The 12506-nt window shown below is 50.5% G+C and overlaps 1 protein-coding gene across 1 annotated transcript in view; it reads right to left on the minus strand.

Annotated features, from left to right (window-relative positions):
- Positions 1-2066: 2066 nt before the first annotated feature.
- The window catches only part of tsc1b (TSC complex subunit 1b), a 28319-nt gene continuing 17879 nt past the window's right edge, over positions 2067-12506 (minus strand). The window contains exons 13-22 of the mRNA XM_030341600.1: positions 12230-12337; positions 11382-12084; positions 10911-10954; positions 9217-9383; positions 8138-8320; positions 7395-7505; positions 6381-6503; positions 5643-5830; positions 5154-5321; positions 2067-4692 (exon numbers count right to left, since the gene is read on the minus strand). Of these exons, the coding sequence (XP_030197460.1) occupies positions 3822-4692; positions 5154-5321; positions 5643-5830; positions 6381-6503; positions 7395-7505; positions 8138-8320; positions 9217-9383; positions 10911-10954; positions 11382-12084; positions 12230-12337 (2666 nt within the window). The 3' untranslated portion in view covers positions 2067-3821. The remainder of the gene's footprint in view (positions 4693-5153; positions 5322-5642; positions 5831-6380; positions 6504-7394; positions 7506-8137; positions 8321-9216; positions 9384-10910; positions 10955-11381; positions 12085-12229; positions 12338-12506) is intronic.

Consider the following 12506-nt stretch of genomic DNA (forward strand, 5'->3'; position numbering starts at 1 on the left):
TTGAAGAATTTAAGCATTTATCAGTTTATTTTGATTTATGCAGCATCAAGCAGTTGTGCAGCATTTGAAATGGGTTTTGATCAAACTCAGTCAACAAAAGTGAATTGGTTATTTAGTTTAAGGTTATTGACTATTACAAAAATGCCCAATTTTAAATCATAAAATAATTATAAGCATACTGTTAGAATGTCAGCTTTTTTTCTTAGGAACATCAACCACGTCTTCATAGTTTTCTAGAAAGTTTTATTAAGAAAAAAACTCATTAATCAGTGCCCTTATGAACATATTATCCTTTAAATGAATTATTAACTTACGTAATGTATTCTTATTCATACGAACATACGCTACTGTGGTGTGCTTTGTACCTTGTAACTTCTGGGGACAAAAGTAGGCTGTAGCCCGGTGGCTCGTCGTATAGGCCTATGTCGTTATATATAAATATTTGCATTAAGTAGGTGCTAAGCAGGGTGTGAATAACATAATTACGCATCTCTGGATAAATTCAAACTCGACTTCGTGTCAAAAAGAATCGGATGAATTGTTGCACGAGGATTTCACCGAGCAGTACGCGCCATGACATTCTTCCCCGCGTGCGAGCCCAACTTTACAGCGCGCGCTGTCTCTTTTTCCCGCCACGCTTTCCGTCATTCAGATCATTTCTATCGGGCACCATTTCAAGTGGGCTAAAAAAGACGGATTCCTTTGCCTGGAATGCTTAAGATTTATATTTAAAATTTCATGGAATCTTTGAGAACATTGAGGAGCAATTTCACATTTGCACTGACATCTAATTTCTCAAGTAGTGTCTGAAAGCACAAATTGCCAGGGATTCCCTATGTGCCCAATTATCTTGCATCAATTGCCTTGACCCGGTGGAATGCTGGTAAATTAATCATACCACTCTTTTTTTATTCTCTCAAGAAATACATATGCACACGTTTGATAAACTAATCATACTTGGTCGGTTATACTCACAAAAATGATCCCATCCTAGAAGCAATGGGCCTGTATAGGGGCCCGCCGGTGTGGCCCAGGGAAATCAGAATCCCAGGCGCGCTTGCACGCACACACACACACACACACACACACACACACACACACACACACACACACACACACACACACACACACACACACACACACACACACACACACACACTAAAAAAAAGCTATTACTAAAACATAGCTCACTTTTACAGTTTATGCCAATGTACTGGTAATTACATATAATAATGAGTAAACCATTTATAAATTATAGATAGATAAAAAACGAAGTGTATATGTTTATCTATCGAACGCATCAATCCCATTTGTAATCGCCATACTTCCATTTTTAGGCGTTTCCGCATTTTTCCATTGTTTTTATTTTCATGTTTGCGATAAACGTGTTAAATAGCACGCCTCACCCCTCTGTATCATCAATATCGCAGTCACGGATTGACCCCCGTAGCACTTTAATAGCCTAAGGACTTGTTATCTCCAATCATTAAACAAGAAACAGCGTATTTACCACCCTCCCTTACCTGTTGATTGGAGAAGGCCTCCGCGAGGCTTCTTTTCCACTGCAACAGCGCCCCCTTGTGGCGAGGTCGTTCATCTACTTTGACGTGACTGATACGTATAGGACGTAGGGTCTGTTGGGCAGAGTTGCCAGATTGGGCCAGATTTACCTACCAATCTAGCAACACCGGCTACAGCGAGACTGTAGGCCTTCTCCAAGTTCACTGACCTTAGGCATGGTGTGTCCGACACGTGATCAACACATGCTGAACCTACGTCCTCCTCATTTAAGGACACGAATATAACTCATCTTTAACTTGTTTGAACTCTCGGATGACATGAGTACTATTCTATTCCATTATATTTTACACTATTCTAAATAGGCTGCTCCATTCTTGAAGATGTGTTGAATGGCTTTTAAAGGTCAAATGTGTTGTTGGCTACTTCAAATCGGTGGCAGCCTATCAGACCTTAACATGGGAAGTTAACCAGGACCCAGAAAAACCCCAAAAACCCACTATTTACTACAAATGACGAAGAACAAATAAAAAACCACAAACAACTAATTGTAGTGCAAAACATTGACGACGACCTTTATTGTTCACAGTTAAACACAAGCAACTGCAACTTTCAGAACTTCTTGTATTTTTCCCTCCATAGTGTCCTTCGTCACCTTCGCGGAGTCTCCTCTCATCAGTGTGTGTGTGCTGGCGGTACCTCCAGTTTGGCCCTGCTGTAGTTTAACAATGGTTGGCGTTGACTGTGGATGGTGAAACATGCTCTTAGATAGCGACGCGCAATCAAACTACAGCAAATGGTTGTTTTTTTTGGGAGTAGTGGACAACAGGATTTGACCGAGGGAGGAATACCTGCTTGTGAGCGTTTCCTTAAAAATAATGCTATTGAAAAACGGAAAGTAAATGAGCCAAAAAGCCTCTGTAACAACCTGTACCGACAGGCCTTAAAGGTTAAGCAGACTTCACCCCTGTGCTCCGACTCTTTGCACTTAGGAGCTTGGCGACTCCAAGCAAACATGGAATATACTCGCTATTAAAACGAAAACGGCTTTGCGTTACGTACCGATATCGTTTTCAACATGTTGGTCTGTGTTTGTTAAGGTAGCTTGGCACTTTAAGATTGACAGGAGGTATGAAACCCCCAAAAAGATGTTTAAAAAGGGAAGGAAAAAAACAAACAACCTGACATTATTAAATCTCTGCTAAACGCATGTTTGATTTAACTCAGGAGCTGTGATGTGACTAGGGGCCATTCCATGTGCCGACTGGTACCTGTATAAATAAAGGCTTAATAAATACAACTTTATACAAATCACTTATTGCATCTTTGCTGAATCCTTGGAGCCGCTGATGGCAACGGACGCTACAACAACATATCTGCAAAACACTTTCAAACGCTCCAGTGCATCCTTCAAAACATATACTCTTCCACAACAATACTTAAAAAATACCTTCTCATTTTGTTGTAGGGGGGAATGTAGCTAGCTTGGATTTTTTTTTCTCATTCATAACAACCTGTACCGGTTGGGTCGTCCATCTGAGCTGAGACACAAACCGCTGGTCTGTGGGACTCTGAACTTGAGCCTGCGTGGTTCATGGCACAGTGAGCCAGGAGCCTCATACACTTGTATGACAAAAACCATCTCTTGCAGGATTATTTTTGTTATTGCAATGCCTAAAAATTACAACAAACGTAATGTCTCCGGTTTTACATCTTAATTTGTTACACTGTGTGAAGGTTAAAATATTAATAGTATGCATCTATTGTCTATAGTACAGTTGATCTGTTGAACATACAAGGCATGGGCTCGGATAATCTTTGTTCAGAAGCGGTAATGGTGTCTGTCTAGCGGGAACACAGTACGCAGTCTGACTGGAAAGTCCTCCCGAGGAATGAATTAAAAGTAAAAACAAAACGAGGCTGAATCCTGTTGTCTACTCTGAGGAATGGAACGAATAACACTGATTCAAAAGAGCGGCTGACAAGTTCTCTCTCGACGACGTACGCTTGTAGCCGTTTCCCACAAACTTCTCCACTAATTCCTACATATCTCTGCTCTGCTCGCTGTGGTTTCTTCGACTCGCGCTCTTCTCTCTACCTTCTTCTTCCGTCTGCTCCTAGCTTATACCTCTTCTCCCCCTCCCATCTACACTCCTCTCCCTCTCCTTTCTTGTAACCCAAGGCTCCCTATTCTGTTCTCCCTCTTTCCATTCGTCACCTACCTCCTCTCCCCCTCTCTCTTCTGTCCTTTCCTCTCCGGTCTCCCACACTCTTGGCCTCCCTCTCCTCCGATTGGCTCAGTTCTAGCTGTGCTCCTGATGGGGTTCATTGTAGTCCATGATCTTCAGCTGCTGCTGCCTGGGTCTGCCTGCGCTGGTGTGGGCCCGACCTCCACCTCCACCCCCGCCGCCGCCGCCTCCTCCACCACCACCACCACCACCACCAACACTACCTCCACCACCACGCCCAGGGCCGGCCTTCCTCCTGGGGCTGTCCTGCCCGGAGCCACCGCTGCCGCTGCGCTGCCTCCTGGGCTCGGCCTGCTGCTGCCTGGGGGACACAGTGAGAGAGAGGAGGGACGGCCCCTGGGCGGCCGGGGCCGGGGGTCCCGAGGGGCACGCCGAGCGGGGCCGCTTGGTGGCGGAGGGCCGCGGCTCGGCGGGGGGCTTGGCGGCGGGGTCCGGGGGCCGGGCGCAGCCGAGGGGGAGGGCGTGGAGGCCGGAGGGGGCCGCCTCCACGCACAGCTCCGTCTTGAGGCCGTGCGCGAGGCCGGCGAGCGGGGGCCGGCCCCCGTCGCCGTCCTCTTCGTCACACTGGCTCTCGCTCTTGTTGCGGAAGAGCTCGCGGGCGCGCGCGCCCAGGATGCTCTTGGCGCTGGGGTAGGAGCCCACCAGGAGGGGCACGGCGGCGGGGGGGCGGCGGGGGAGGGCGTTGCCGTGGGAGCAGGAAGCGGGCGGTTCCATCAGGAGCGGCGCCAGGGCGTCCTGGTTGCCGTTGGTGACCGCGGCGACGCCGGCGGACGCCGCGGCCGGCTTGGAAGCGGAGTGGGTCGTCTTGGGTTGCCCCGGCGATAAAGTGCTGCCGTTGCCGTTGCTGTGCGGACTGTCGTGAGGCGGGGGCGGGGCCTCTTGGGCGCCGCCGTTGGTTTTGGTCGCTCTGTCCGATGCTGCAGGACTGGGGAGGACAGCTTGTTATTCTTTCATCATTATTATATTATAGTATACACACACACACACACACACACACACACACACACACACACACACACACTCGTGTTTAGGATGATGCAACAAGGATTTTGGTTGGAACCGAAATTGTATCAATAACACCATTACTATGAATATTGCATCATTGCACACATTCTTTAATATTTTACTTACTTATGTTCATCCAGAAATTCTGTGCAATATTTGTCCGTTCAAAAATGTATTATTTTTATCTAGTAACGCAAATACATTTTTTACTTCAGGTTTCGAAATGTTCTCCTTCTTGTTTGGTGTGAATGCGGGACGTTCAATGTTTAATACGGTGGGAAACCTGTCCCCAAAACAAAATACCATTCACAATGTTCTCATTCTGAAATATACAACATCTCTATATGCTGTCGATTCTTCAGGCCAGCAGCGCCCTCTCACCTGGTCTGTGTGGAAGAGTGTGGATGAGCGCTGACCCCTGCTGGCGAGGCGCCGGTACTGCAGGCCTCCATCTCCACCCGGCTGTAGAGCTGCAGCAGCTCCGTCTGCAGGGTCTGGGTGACCCTCAGCTGGGCCTGGTACCGGCTCTCGCACGCCTGGAGCTCTGACCTGGAGAGAGAGTTACAGAGAGAGGTCAGGCTAAACACTCCTGATTACGTCATGAGTCATTGAGGAAAGAGTCTACTAAATGATTAAGTACTGAGTAGAAAGGGTGGAAGTTAAGGTGCAGAAGTTTAAATGCATGAAGAGGATATTAAGTAGTGAAAGTTCAGGGTCGTAAAAAGAAAACGGTAAATCCCAAAAGGACGGAGGTTCAAGGGTGCAGGGTTAAAGGTCAAGGTTCAAGGGTGATTTAAGGGTTAAAAGGTTAAAAGGTTTTATGGTGGTGTCAGGGTTGTGGGCTGGACTCCGGTGCTGCCCGGGACTCACTTGGCCTGGCCCTTGACGTCCTCCAGGAACTTCTTCTGCTCGGTGATGAGGTGCTCCTTCTTGGAGAGGTGTGTGTCCAGCTCCACCACTCTGTGCTGCGCCGCCTCCAGCTTCTGGCCCTGCAGCACCAGGCCCTGCCGCAGACGCTCCACGTCGTGGCCGCACGCCGCCTGGAGCATCTGGCTCTCCTGCACGCACACGCACACACACACACACACACACACACACACACAGAGGAGAGACACATACTCGCACACAGAGACAGACACAGACACAGAAACACATGCACACACACGAGAGAGAAACACGCACACACACGCACGCAGACACACAGACATAGGAGAGACACACACTCGCACACAGACACAGAGACACAGACACACATGCACACACACACATACGAGAGAGAGACAGACACACACACACACACACACACAGGAGAGAGAGACACACACAGAAACACACGCACACACACGAGAGGGAGAGAGACGTTGAGGTTATTGATGCAGATTTCAGTTCATATTTGGCAACTGGCAGAAATCAAAAACGGTCTGACAGAAGCGTAGGGCTTCTAGTCGGATCCCATATGGAGTTGACTTTCCTTTTTTGATATTCTTTACTTGGCCTCAGGGCGTACCAGATAAACACACCCGTACCGTGCTGCACAGGCATGTAGACATATGTTCACACACACACGCACACGCACACACACACACACACACACACACACCTCCCTACCTTTGCGTTGTGGGGGCTGGTGTGCGCGGCGTCGAGAGCGGCCAGCCGGTGGACCTCCCCGAGCAGCAGCAGCTGCTTGTTGAGGAAGCTCATCTGCTGCTGGGTGCTCTCGCTGCTGCTCAGCTGTGACGGACACACAGGACAGCCAATCGGCACGCAGGACAAAACACCAGTTGCGCTACGAACCCGAGCGCCTGTCACCATACGTTCAGGTGCGTGTCGCTGAGCACGGAGGGGCGGACTGGGGTTGTTAGGGGCGAGTTATACTCCGCCGTGCGGATCTCTATGCCAGTGTTCGTATGTATGGTTGTGGTTGTTCAGAACAGCCAGTCCACCTGAATGGTGGTTTTACATTTGACCCTCTGACGGTCGTGCGGTGACCAACACATCTCTGCCCGGCGATCGCACTCCGATCGGGCAGAGGTGAACCTGAAGACAAACGCTCCCTGGGTGCAAAGCTGGGTTCCTATTCGTTCCACAACCCCAAAGAAGTACAGTGATGTTGTTGTACAAGGAGCGAAGCACACGGAGAGTGAGAGTAGTGGACTGTTCTTTTCCACTTGAGTGAAAACACATTATTTAGCATCCGTCTCGACGCAGCCGCGTGCTTTGGTCTTATGTGCTCACGCCACTTGTGTAAAGGGTATTATGCCACCAGGTGTGAGTGTGATTAGCCATTACAAGCTGGGCGACTCTGCCTTGGTGACATTACAAGAAGGAGTGTCCACATAGATGTATGATGGATAGTAAGCAACATTTGCTACCGTCCACTGGTTAGACTGGTCGACTGAGCTATTCAGCATACATCCGCAAACAACTCCCACCTGTGATGTCACTGAGGCACAGAAAAAGGCAGAACTTAAAACGGCTTGTAATGGCTGATCACACTCACACCTGGTGGAAATAATAGGGGCCCTCTGAACTTTGTGATGATGCAGAGGGAAAGATTGTGTGTGTGTGTGTGTGTGTGTGTGACTGTGTGCATGTGCTTGTGTGCGTGTGTGTGTGTGTTACCTTGATGTTCATCTGGTTGAGGAGGTGTCCGGTGTGACACACTTTGTTGTTGGCCTTCTGGAGCTCCGCCTCCAGCCTGTCCGTCTTCTTCTGGCACTCCTGCAGCTTCCCCTGCACGGGACAGAGACCTCGAATGGGGGCTCGGCTCTGACAGGGTTCTCGGTTCACGGGTCAAGGATCATGGTTCACTTCTTAACGTAGGGCACCTCATATACCTTTCTTTATTCATATGCATTGGGATCTAATGTATAACTGTTGTGGATAGATAAGCATGTCTGTGCGAGAGCAATGGGTTTAGGGGGGGTACTGGTGTGTTGATGTCATCTGGGGGTTGAGCACCAGAGGGCAGATGTTCTGCTTTGCTTTGAGTTTACTGCAAACGGTCTGAGGAGGTAGTCCTCTGCGATCTGTCATGGATGCTGGACTAAGGGAGATGTGTGATGGGAACGAAGGGCGATTTCCTCAACTCTTCAACAAGGGGTTGTCTCCGCATTTCCCTAAAGCTAACTTCCACAGGCCTATGTCTAAATCCTTACTTCATGGTCCTATGCATCCGTTCCTGGTGTGGGTGGGGGAGTGTATGTGTGTGTGCGTGCGTGTGTATCATTTATAGGTCATATGCGTGTACCTGTAACTCCTGGTTCTTGGTGTAGTAGTTGTCCCTGGTGTGTGTGTGTGTGTGTGTGTGTGTGTGTGTGTGTGTGTGTGTGTGTGTGTGTGTGTGTGTGTGTGTGTGTGTGTACCTGCAGCTCCTGGTTCTTGGTGTAGTAGTCGTCCCTGGTCTGCTGCAGCTGTCTGACCTGGCAGTGGAGCCGGGTGACCAGTGTCTCCCGGTCCTCCCACAGCTGGCGGTACCTCTGCTGCTCCACCTGCAGGCTCTCCCTCAGGGTGAGCACGTCCACACTCTGCAGGCTCAGCTGGTCCTTCTGCGCACACACACACACACACACACACACACACACACACACACACACACACACACACACACACACACACACACACACACACACACACACACACACACACACACACACACACACACACACACGGTTTGGTGACCTAGTATGCAGTTGTTAGCAGGCCGAGAGCGTTTCAGACGTGATAACCTGAGAAGATGAGGCTCAGGGGCACTTCATGGTGACACTCAGCCAACAGCTGGAACACATCTGTCCTCCACGGAGCCTCCACACCGCTCCACTTTAAGGGCTTCAAGTGTGCACTTGGCCGCTTCACTTTGACTTTGCACATCGGGCTTTGAACCCGGGACACTACCCTGCCGCTAGAATCCATGTGAAACGCTATTTGTAACCGTAAACAACAACATTCCAGGCTATGAGTCAAACCCCCTGATCACTGGACTATCCTGCCCCCAAGTTCATGAAAAGCCTGTTAGCCAACCACAGATAAAAACAAACGCATCCCCTTAACAAAAGCAGCACGACCCTAATGCTTGTAAACACTGGTTTCACACCAAGTTGCCGTCAAGCAATAGTTTATGCAACACAGTACTGGTCTGTTTGGCCCAGCAGAGGTCTGCGCTGGGTCAGGGTTACTGCATGCACTTCTGACATGGTGATGCGATGGGCGCATGCGGTGGACGCATCTTCAGCACTTGCTGGGCTTCAGACACAACACAAGCCCAAGATACCGAGCAATACAGCGCATCGCACAGGAAACCAGCGCCCTTCCTGCGAAACCGCCACTCAACCAGCACGTCGAGGTCAATCGGCGCGACCGCAGACACACGCTTTATTAGCAACCCAAAAAACAACGATAACCAGAACGACCGCCGCGGGCAGACGTGGGAGCGGGGCGCGGTTACCATGGCGATGTTCTGCTCCTGCAGCGCGGTGGCGTTGATGATGCGTCGCAGCAGGCGGCGGTTCCTGACGGCGTGCTGCTCCCTCTTGTGGCGCTCGTACTGCAGCTGGCTGTGCAGCAGCAGCAGCTGGCTGCGCAGCGTCTGCAGCTCGTCCTGCGGCGCCGAACCTGAGCAGGGGAGTATCGCCGTGACAACCGGCGTGACGGCGAGGAGGGTTAGTGGGGGGGGGGTAATGATGATGAGGCCGTCGCCGATGATGATGATGGTGATGATGGGAGGGAGCGGAGAGCGAAACGGAGCGAGGAGGAGGCTAGCGCTACAGCGCTCGGTGACTAGCGTCATAAGGAGGAAGTATAAATAGAGGGGACGATGTATAAATAGGAATGGCTGATTCTCTGGATTATAAAACCAGCCGTCTCGTGGTTGGATCCCAGCCAACGAGGACTATTGTTCACTTATAGAAAGTTGAAGTTGTGAGACGGACGGGACTAGCAGAAGGAATGACGAAATGGGCCCATAGAAAAGACAGACGTAGAGACAGATCTGTTTATAATAAAAGGAAATGCCAGAGTTCTGCCAGGCAAACAACGTTCTCCAGTGTTCAGGCTCTGGGTTGAAAGTAAGACAGACATTTTGAGAGAGATAGGGGCAGAGGGAGAGAGACAAAGAAAAAGAAAGAAAGAACGCAAGCTAGACGGACAGAGAGAGAGGCAGGATGAGGCAACACTGGGTGCACAACCCGGATGTTGAGAAATGCCAGCTCAATAAAAGGTTCAGGGCGCTGACTGTTCTCCGCTGACAAACCCATCGTATGCTTAAAGTTTCCACAGGAGAAAGTTAAAGCCTGAAGCACGCAAAGTAATTTGAATTCTGGTTGATAAGGGGCTGGAAGTTTTTCGAGGCAGGTTATTGACTGATTTGCAAGATTGCACATTTTCCTTTCTTAGGTTGGTTTTGATTGTCATTGACGGTTTTCGCTGTTGATTCAACAATTATAAATGTCAATAATAAAATAAGAAATAAGAAAATATTCAAAATGGCTTTTCTCAATTAAAAAGAGGATAAAAAAAATATTTCCATTCATATTTCTTACAAATAAGCACATGGAATAGAATGGTTTCAAGCTGCTTATCACTGGTTTGTAATAAAATCGATGTCAATAGCAGGCAAACCCCGCAGTGTGAGAAGGCCTGCACAGGGGCGAGTTAATCAATAATCATGGCTGATTCACATCTTCACATAGACAACATCAACAATTTGCGCGGGGCCCTATTAAACCGGCAAAATCCTTTCAACGATGACTTGAAAAGCAGGTTGTAAGTGGTTTCAACTGAAACATTGTGTGTTGGCATACTAAGTGTAACCAATTAATGTGGAATGTGAGTCAAGCCACAGTCAGCGTATCGAGTTATCATGCAATCAAATGATTTGGACGCGGTTTTACCGGCGGAACCAACTCCATAACCAATCAGGAATTGGCACGGCCTCGGAGTCGAGCCCAGACGTAAAAACAAACAAACAAAAAAACAACAGACAACTAAACTGCCAGATCAGCATTTGGTTGTTTTTCATTGAGCTGAGCTGTGTTCAGCGGTTCTAGAGAGAGAGCGAGAGACACCGACAGAGCTAGAGAGAGACACACACACACACGCACAAAGAGACACACAGAGAGGGATAGAGGGAGAGATGTTTACCTCCGAAGTGAGTCCAGTCAGCTGACTTGCTTGGCAGAGGCAATCTATGATAGAGATAGAGGGAGAGGGCGAGGGAGAGGGCAAGAGAGAGAGCGAGAGCGATAAGATATTCAGAATAAAAAGGTAACAACCAGCCAGCGACTACATTCACTTCATCTCTATATCTATCCTTCATGCGGTTTGTTGTTGGATTTCTGTCTTCAGTAGCTCCTCGTCCTCTAGATTCAACATTTACAAGCTGATATTAAAAAGTTATTTCAAAGTAATCAAATCTAAGCACTTTGTTTCCCATAGCTGTTGACCAAAACCAATGAAGACGAGGTAAGCTTTAACTTAACTAACCCTGACCTAACTCACTTAAAGCTTGAACAGTAGAGAGACGTTCAAGATGAACAATGATCCGTTACATAATCAGGAGCATCCCCTCATCCCCAGGCTCTGTTTAGGCTTCCTCATCCTCCTCCTCCTCACCTCCTGAGCACCTTATCGTGGGCGTCGCTCCCCTGCTGCACGAGGCGATCCAGCACCTCCAGAGGCGACGCCGCCACCGCCTCCTCCTCCTCCCCCTCCTCCCCCCCGTCCTCGAAGCCCTCCTCCAGCTGGGAGCACCGGCCCCGGGACGCCTGCTGCACCGCCTCCGACGTCCGCCGGCCCACGAAGAGCGAGGCGAGGCGGGGCAGCGCCAGGTCGAACAGCGGCTCGTAGGAGGCCGAGCCCGCCGGGGCGGTGCTGCGGCGGCTCGGCGAGAACAGGCCCGAGAACTTGGAGCCCCCGCCCTCCCCCCCGCCGCCGCCCTCCTCCGCCGGGGCAGAGGGGCTCCGGTGGAGGTGGTGGTCGATGGGGGTGAAGCAGGACGGGAACGACCAGGACTGCTCCAAGCACCTCTCCCCCCCACCACCTCCTCCTCCACCACCTCCACCGGGACCACCGGTGCAGGCCGGGTTCTCCGCCTTGTCGGGGCTTGAGACGCCCGTGCGGAGGGGGTGGCCGGCGGCGGTGGAGGAGGAGGCGGCGTGGCCCCCGGGCTGGGCGTGGGAGAGCGGGGGGGTCTTGTCGGGGGGCCGGCGGCCGGTCAGGGTCTCGGTGGTGTGGTAGAAGGGGGAGTCGAAGCCCCGCAGGCCCGAAGGGTCCCGCTTCTCCTCGGTCAGCTTCAGGAGCTCCTCGGAGATGGCGGCTGGGAAAGGAGCAGGAGGAAGAGGAGGAGGAGGAAGAGGAGGAGGAGGAGTATTGGTATGGAGTCACCCCCTGGTGATCAAATGTACTCGTGTACTAACCAAAAAGGGGCATGCATTTCAAACGTGTTTCTCCAGCGTTCTCACCCTCCTCCTTCTCCTTCTCCGTCCTCAGCTGGAGGTCCAGTTCCTGCTTCTTCATGAACACCGACAGCTCCGTCAGCGTCATGGAGATGTTCTCCCCGCCTCCTGCGTCTAAGTGGAGACGGCACAGCGTCAGACACTTCCAGAATGACCTTAGGAGCTAGCCGTTGGTCAGCAGTTAACGCCAACGGTTCAGGGACGCACCCCGATATCCAAATAGGCCCCCTGGAGCAATAGACCCAATGCCCTTCCTGCTCCTTAATGACTGTACATGAAAAAC

This window comes from Gadus morhua, chromosome 19 (genome assembly GCF_902167405.1).
Source record: "Gadus morhua chromosome 19, gadMor3.0, whole genome shotgun sequence".
NCBI classification, from domain to species: domain Eukaryota; kingdom Metazoa; phylum Chordata; class Actinopteri; order Gadiformes; family Gadidae; genus Gadus; species Gadus morhua.